At 31.5% G+C, this 8,958-nt stretch overlaps 1 protein-coding gene across 2 annotated transcripts; it reads left to right on the forward strand.

Annotated features, from left to right (window-relative positions):
• Positions 1-1,268: 1,268 nt before the first annotated feature.
• On the forward strand, positions 1,269-4,336 carry LOC105778086 (mitochondrial import inner membrane translocase subunit PAM16 like 2). Of its 2 annotated transcripts, none has more exons than XM_012601677.2 (4): positions 1,269-1,476; positions 3,045-3,132; positions 3,839-3,972; positions 4,058-4,336. In XM_012601677.2, exons 1-4 carry the CDS (start codon positions 1,474-1,476, stop codon positions 4,184-4,186), a joined length of 354 nt encoding a protein of 117 aa, XP_012457131.1. In that variant the 5' UTR covers positions 1,269-1,473; the 3' UTR covers positions 4,187-4,336. The 2 variants fall into 2 exon arrangements, with proteins under 2 accessions (XP_012457131.1, XP_052477615.1); XM_052621655.1 differs by lacking the exon at positions 1,269-1,476 and adding an exon at positions 2,176-2,947.
• Positions 4,337-8,958: the final 4,622 nt, after the last annotated feature.

The following is an 8,958-nucleotide window of genomic DNA, read 5'->3' on the forward strand; positions in this document are numbered from 1 at the left end:
TTCTATTAATTTGATCCTAAATATTAAAAAAAACAACAAATTTAACCTCCAATGTTTACAAAATTTATCTTTTAAGTTCAATATTCAGAAAAGCAAATTATTAAAAAATTCATTAAAAAACTTTGATATATAAAAATATTATTTTATTTAATATAATAATTAAAACTCATTACCAAGTCACTATATAATTACATTTTTCCCTCAATTTTGATTTAAAACATTTTAAAATTAAATTATAAACTTCAATTTTGACATTTTATTTTTAATTTTGTTAAATTTATTAATCACAATTACATCTTCATTTTAAAATTTGGTATCCTTTTTAACTCTGTTAAGAGTAAACATAAATCATACTTCTATACATCATAATTTTTTTTCATCAAATACTAAATTAATTCCTTAGATGCAGGCCATGGCTGCAATCTCAGTTTGTTTGAAAAAGCGGCAGTGGAAATCAAAACGTCTCTATTACGGGCCGAGTAAATCCGTGGAGACTTTGCACAGTTACGCAGGCTGTAATCTTTTCTACTGGTTACACTTTATAGTCAAATGGGCAACTTCTTTGTGTTGCAAGGTGAAAGAATGCATACTCGAGCCGACATCACTTTCCATCTTCGACACTCTCAGCGTGACCTTTTGGGTGCTAACCTATGACAGAATTATTAGTTAATCCTTACATTTATTACTTATTAGTACTTTAACATATATTAGTTAAGTTTGAGAAAGCTATGGGAAGTGAGCTACGGAGTAATATTCGTACCTAGTGGTGAAGACAGCTACACAATAACAATCCAGAAGAGCAAGAAGGTGGGTTGTTGAGAGTAAAAATGCTAAATTTATTGATTTTTTTTAAAATATTGTTGAATAAATTTGTTGAATTTTTTATATATATATATATTGATAAAAATGTGTAAATATTATAGAGTTAAATTTATTATTAAGCTAATAAAATAACCCACATCAACTCCTCCATCACTTATCTAACTACGACTTAGGGGGAGTGAATAAAATATTTAATTTCAAAAATTGTAGTGATTAAATTAAAAAATTAATAATTAAATAATTAAAATAGTTAATGATTATTTTTGTACTCTACCCTTCTTTCTACAACATTTTGAAATTGTTTAGCAGAATTTTCATTGTTGGATTCTAAATCCAAAACATTTGGGCTTTCTCTCATCGATAATGCAATTTAGCCCAAAAACAACTTGGGTTTCTTCCATAAATAATCATTAAAAAAAAGGAAAGAATCTAACAATTCCAGGTTCCGTAGAAGGTATGGGAGTCGCATAAACTTTCTTAAAAAAGACCCCCGAAAAAGACTGCTTCGCTTTCTCGAATTTTCCTTCTCCGTTTATCCCTTTCTCTAAATTTTCTTCCGATAGAAATTAATTTTGTTTTCCCCTTTTTCTTCGGGGTAAAAAGAACCTTTTTCTCATATAAATCATTGATTAGCTCGAATTTCGATCCATTATGGTACGTTTCTCTATTACCCTTCTCTAATATTTGATCTAATGAATCAGTTGCATGATTTTTCTTCTCTTTTTGTATTTCATTTCGATGAATTATTGTTAAATACAGACAATTATAATGGAACAGAATGTTAAAAATGCTCTTTCTGAATGTTTGTTTGGATGTTTTTAGTTTGCTTGTAAACTTTTAGGTAATTCAGATTCGTGATGCAACAATAACTTGGTTAGTAATTTCCTGATAATCTGCTACAGAAGTTATGGATGTTATTGTCTTGGACATAATCTTGTTTCAAGTTAAAATGATCTGGTTCAACTTTTTGCTCTCTTTTAGTATCAATTTGAATTTCGGTTTTTGATTTTGCAAGCGAGTAATGTAATCCGAAAGAGTAGGTCAGTTTACAGGGTGTAGTCGAGCTCAAATCATTCGAAACTCGATCTGAAATGCAAGCCTCAAAGCTCAACTTGAGTTTGATTGAATTTTGCTTTTATAGCTGAAGCAATTTGAGATAATAGTCGAACTGGATGAGCTTACTCAATTAAAGTAAAATATAAGCTCAGTTTCTATACTCAAGTTTGGATTTGAATTGAAACATTTAATAGTAATTAAAAAGAAAAAGCTCGATTAAGCTCTTAAACTACTCGAGTCAAATACTCAAATTGAGCTCTTTCACTAGCTCAAGATTTGGTCAAGCTGAATTCAAGTTTTTTCAAGCTGAGGCCAAACAGCTTTTGTAATACAAGTGTTTCTTTTGCTCTCTTAGATCTACTAAGGTTGGAGCTTAGTTTTTAGTGCTGTTAAAACCTAAAACTTGAGTGGTTTTGCTTGTTGTGTATGTCACTTCTTGCTTCAATGTCTCTATCTATCTTTCTTTTCTTAATTTTGATGTTATAGGGTGTCTCTGTTTTTGTTTGCTATAGTTTGTCATAGGCATCAGCTTCCTTAGTTTTGGACTCTATATTCATTTTATTTTTAAGAATCCAAATGGATCCCAATTCCCAAATGAGTCTAGTTACATTAGGTTTTAAATAGGTTTAATGCTTAGTTTTCCCAAACCACCAAATCGGGCATTAAAGTGAGTTGTTGTTAGAATGATTAGGGTAGCATCATTATTCTATCAAGCCATACAAGTTCATTGCTAGTTATAGCAGTGATATTTCTTAAATTATAGGTGATGCAAGTCACGAATGTGTTCAACCTGAAAGTGATCGAAGGACAAAATAGAGGTAACAATATCTTACATTGAACCACAGACATGCAACTTTCAATTGAAAGAATCAGTTCCAGATAAAATTAAATTCTAAACAAGGTTTTAGGAAGTTTGCAGTAAGCTTTATTGAGCTGTCTTGTGGTTCTTTCTCTGTGTTCTGGTTCTATTTAAGTGTTGTCTGGTGTCTTGATTTTAAGAATTCTGGAATTTGAAATACTGTCTTCTTGCTTGATAAAACTATTCAGGGAAGAGAGAATGTTGCAATGGGTGAGTGTAAAATAGTTAAAACTTTACATTTTCTTTTTAGGCTTTTTTCCTTTGTATTATCATTCTTCTTTGCTTATCCGTATATCTTTAAATGTAGGCTGCGAAGATTCTTGCCAACTTAATTGTAATGGGCTCAGGTATATTGGCTCGGGCCGTTGTTCAGGCATACCGTCAAGCACTTTCAAGTTAGTTCTTTACTGCAGTACTATTATTCCATGTACATAATGTTAACTTTGCTTGAACATTAGGAGCTTGCTTTTAAAAATGGAGCAATTGTATGGTATAATCATCCAAGCAGACTCTGCTTATTGTGAAAAGGGTTTGTTTGTTATTTCTGCTTGCTTGTTGCTGTTGTATTGTGTGGTGCAAATGGACTTTCTAGTTTCTTCAACCGTAGTGCCTTTTATATTGAGGTTGCAGCGGTTGTGGCTCTTGCAATACTAGAGTTTTGAGGTCACGGTAGTGTAAAGAGACAGGGATCAACTAGTAAAATGTGCAAAACAGAAGCTTAGAAAGATAAGACGACAACCTTGCTAGGGCTTGTCAACCTCACATGGGGTTGGGCAATAACAACAGAACATACCTGGGACTCTGATCCCAAGTAAAACATCCATTGTAAAACTAATGGTCAATAGGTGAAGGGACTCAACTTTAATATGAGTCCACAGGAAACCTTATTTAACAGATGTGGGATAACACCACTTAACACTAGTGAGCTAATTGTCTTTGATGTTGATTTGCTCACGGTGATGTCTTCATTAAAGAAGTCCCATGAGGAAAATTGGTTTAGGATCAACATTCTATTGTTAATTTTAACAAATAACAGGAAGCTTGTTTACTCTCGTGTTTGCTTTATACGCATCAATCTTCTGAATAGTAAGTTTGTTGTAGATGCCGCCAAATCTGGTGTTACCCATGAGACACTACAAAACGCAGTCCGTAGAGGTGGCAAAGTCATGACCGAGCAAGAGGCCAGGCTGATTCTTGGTGTAAGCGAGGAGACTGCTTGGGAGGAGATATTAAAGGCTAGTTTGTGTATCTCTTTTCTTAACGTTTTCTGTTATGTTTGTCTCAAGCAAGTTTTGAACTTCTCCCATTACTTAATTGCAGAAGTATGAAATTTTATTTGAGAAGAATGCCAAGAATGGGAGCTTCTACCTTCAGTCAAAGGTTCATAGGGCTAAGGAGTGCTTAGAATCTGTCTATCAAGGCAAAGCAGAGGGCAGTCCTCCGAGTTGAGAACTCATCAAGGTTAGCTCATTGTACATTGGGATGCCTGCCTGAATACTAATTCTAGTCTAACGCAAATACTTGCTGCAATTTTGTGTCCTAAGTTCTCAATGTTGAATTGGTTGAGTGGTTGCAAATAATAACTTAAGGTTTCTTAAACTAATCTGTTTCCTGTGGTCGTTGCCATGCTGCTTGTTAGATTAATACAGAGTAGATTACTTCAATCTTAAAATACAAGTCTATGTTATTCAGACTCGAATGTATATACGGGTTTGATATGGATATACATTAGACATGTGCTGAACACTGGTACTTGAAGAAAAATCAAGAACATGAAGAGTAAAAATATGAGAAACTACAAGTATATAAATAATAGCTGAGTTAATTCAGTTTAGTTTGAGTGAGTTATTCGTGTGTTCAACTGTCCTCTATGATTTTCCAGTATCTTTCAATTGATTCTTTAAACATTTATTTCACCCTTAATTAGTCGGAATATTTACTAGTTTAAATGTGCCAAAGGTGGTTGTATTTTAATGAAATTTTAATTTTAATCCCGCACAAGCCATTGAGCATTTGTACTAATTTCGATTTTGCAGTCTTAGTTCTACTGATGGAGTAATTATAAAAATGGCATAATCGAACCATCTCTTCTGACTCTTTCTTTTTCTTTGAAGAAGTGCTTGATTTTTAAATAATAATAATAAAAGTTTTTCATATTTTCAATAAAAAATCTTTAAATTTTATAATAAAAAATTCCAAGATTATGAAAAAATAGTCTTTAAAACTTCTAAAATTTTAAATTAAATTTTAAAAAAAGTTCTACAAATTCTAAAAATGTGTATTCTGTGAATGATAATAGAGTTCTTTCTAAGTATTAGCCATTCGTATGAAACCAAATTTGAATAAATAAATTTTTTAATTCAACTTAAATCAGTTGTATATCGAAAACGTATTTTGGAGGATCTTAACGAGGAAAGTGGAAATTAAGTTTTGTATCTATTGAGAATATCTGGGTACTTACTTTTTAGTAAATAATAGGAACAAATATATTGCAAAAGAAATATTGAAGATTCTTCGACCTTTAAGATTTCTGTCTTCTCTTTCCATTTTCTCCCTTTCTTTTTATTTATCCTTATATTATTTTTAATTCAAATTATCTTTACCATTTAATAATATTAATTTTCATTTATCTATACAAATAATTTATATTATTATTTAAGCGCGACTGAATTAGTGTCATAAATTAACTCAATACAAATTCAGTCAATGAAATTACTAATATAACCTTACATATTTTAAATAAGTTATATTATTATAATTGTACTTTTATCTTTTCTTAATTTTAAAAAGTTACTAATGTTGAGATTTAAACTCATTCTAGCAGCATCAGTAAGAGTTTTTATTTACCACTTTAACCATAATTTTAAATATCATAACACAAATTGTTTTATCCAATATCTATCTATATTATTATTTAAGTGTGTGACTAAATTAGTATTATAAGTCAATTCGATAATAACTCGATCATTGAAATTATTAAAATAACCTTACATATTTTCAATAGGTTATATTATTAATAGAATTGATTCAAGCTTATTTTAAAACCCAATAAAGAAGTTAGAAATGTTGATATCATGTCACCAACATTTATAAAATACTTTCCTTACTATTTTAACGAATTTTTTATATATATTTTTACATTTCAATGTTATTACACATTGTTTCGTACAAATTATATATATTGATAACGTCATTGATTGAGTTGAACACAATATCAACTCAAGAAAATGGAAATACTATGATAAAAATTGGAGAGCATTTAATATTCTTAATTAATGCATTTACCTATTTAAATTTCTTTTTACTTACAATTTAAATTAATTTTTATTTTAATTTTCTACATATTTCATATATTGCTATTAGTCTCAAAATAAAGCTTCATTATTTATTATATGTTAATTTTAAATGCATACTTATATTCAATATATATTACATTCATATACATACGCATGCGATAAAATTTTTAGTAGTATACTAGTAAAATTTTCTCACTTGTAGTTTATAAATTAAGACTAACATTATGTTTGGTTGGGGAAATGGAATAAGGTTTTCCTTTGTTTACAGTTGAACAGTAAACCAACAGTGTGAGCAATTCAACAGAATACCATTTCAGTTCTATTTGTTAAAAATACTAAATATGAATCCAGTGCCTCCCCATATAATAGCAATGTGATGGAGATAATGAACAACTTAACTTTTTTTCTTACCAATATACGTTTCAAAAATTTATAATTTTTCAAGCATAAATATAACATAAAAAAAAAAAAGCAGTCTTTGTTTTGTCACTTTTTCTGCAAAACTCGTTCACTCTTAATCTTTCTCTGTGAGAATGTGAATTCATAAATTTAAGGACAGTAAAGTTGAAAGCACCAAGGTTAATTTGTGGATGGTTTTCAATTTCCAAGGGAGATGCAAAGTGTTGAGGTAGTTTTTTAGCATTGCCTTAATCAGTCCTGGACCAGTGCTAATTGGATGTGTTTGTCATGTCATTTTTTTGTTCTTTCTTTGAATATATTGGCATTCCCGCAAGAAAACATTCTCGATTTTGTCAATTCATCAAGTTGTAACATTTGTTTTTCCCCAGCATGTTTCAAATCTAGATTGAATTGCTTGAAAGCCCAATAAGCTCTATGCTCAAGCTCCGATGGTAGGTGGTAAGCTTTTCCGAACACTAACCGATAGGGTAACATCCCTAAAGGAATTTTGAATGTTGTTCGATAAGCTCATAAAGCATCATCAAGTCTCCTGGACCAATCTCTGCGATTCAGACGTACCATTTTTTTCAGTATGCCTTTTATTTCTTTATTTGTCAGCTCAGCTTGCCCATTCGTCTTTGGGTGGTAAGCCGTAGCAACCATGTGGTTTACACCATACTTATCAAGTAACCACTTCAGCCACTTATTCACAAACTGAGATCCATCATCGCTAATTATAACCCTTGAAGTCTCGAACCTAGCAAATATATGATTATGCAGGAAGCGCATGACCACCTTGGAATCATTCGTCTTATATGCCTCGGCCTCTACCCATTTCAACACGTAATCAACAGCCACCAAAATGCATATATTACCGTATGATAGAGGAAATTGACCCAAAAAATCAATACCCCGCACGTTAAACAATTCAATTTCAAGGATGTTATTCAAAGGCTTCTCATTTCTCATTGAAATACTTCCAACTCGTTGGCACTGATCAAAATTCCTCACATAGGCATGTGCATCTTTAAATAAAGTGGGCCAAAAGAACCTGACTTGTAATACTTGAGCCGCACTATGTGTCCCCCAAATCGTCCCCCACATGGAGATGGATGACAATGGTAAAGGATATTGCGTACCACACTTTCAGCCATACACCTTCTAATTATTTGATCTACACATTGCTTGAACAAATATAATTCCTCCCAAAAATAGAACCATACATCATGTAGGAATTTCTTCCTTTGTTGGTATGTCATCTCGGGCGGCATTAGTCCACTGGCCAAAAAGTTATCAAAGTCAGCAAACCACAGAATTTCATATGTATGACTACTTCAAAGATGTGTTCATTCGGGAAACATTCATTATTAAGAACAAAGGAGTGAGTTTCCTCTTGATGCTCCAATCTTGACAGATGATTTGTCACCTAGTTTTCCACCCTCTTTCTATCCTGAATCTCAAGATTAAATTCTTGGAGTAAAAGTATCCATCGAATTAATTTTGGCTTAGCATCTTTTTTCGTGAGCAAATATTTAATGGTCGAGTGATTAGTATAAACTGTCACCTTAACCCCTACAAGATAAAAATGAAATTTATCAAAGGCAAATACAATAGCAAGTAACTCTTTTTCTGTTACCTTATAGTTTAACTGTGCTCTTATCAAGGTTTGGCTTGCATAATAGATGGAATGAATAAATTTGTTCCTTCGTTGCCCCATCACAACTCCTACTGGGAAGTCGCTTGCATCACACATCAACTCAAAAGGAGAACTCCAATCTGGTATAATAATAATTGGTGTTGAGGTTAATCAGCTTTTCAAATAGTCAAAAGCTTTCAAACACTCCTCATCAAAGTTGAATGTTGTATCTTTATCCAACAATTTGGATAGAAGTTTGGAGATTTTAAAAAGTCTTTGATGAACCTCCAATAGAACTCAGCATGTTCCAAAAAACTCCTAATGCCTTTTGCACATATAGGTGGAAGGAGCTTCTTGATAACATCTATTTTTGCCTTGTCAACTTTTATTCATTGTCTTGTTATTTTATGCCCCAAAATAATATATTTCTTTACCATGAAATGACATTTCTTCTAGTTGAGGACAAGGTTCATTTCTTTGTATAACACCCCTTAACCCCAAACTGTAGCCGAAATAGGGTTATGAGGCATTATAGAACATTCGATCAATTTACGAGCAATTCACAAGTAAATAACAAACATATAAAAATTAAATCATAAAATCCCTTTTAATGGACCCTCGAGGTTAAATCACATATTAAAAAAGGAACGGGTGCTCGTTCGAGTACTCCAAATTTTCTTTTTTTTTTTAAACTCAATATATCCCCTTTATAAACATCTAACCTTCCCTGCAATTTTCAAACAACAACTAATCCCAAACCAATGGCACAACCAAAAACAATTTAAACTCAAATATACCTAAATCATGACCAATTCATTAACATAGTAAATTAATAACTAAACATTCATAATATCATTCAAAATTAACTAATAACTTCATTCATTTTTCAT

Source organism: Gossypium raimondii, chromosome 10 (assembly GCF_025698545.1).
Source record: "Gossypium raimondii isolate GPD5lz chromosome 10, ASM2569854v1, whole genome shotgun sequence".
Classification (NCBI taxonomy): domain Eukaryota; kingdom Viridiplantae; phylum Streptophyta; class Magnoliopsida; order Malvales; family Malvaceae; genus Gossypium; species Gossypium raimondii.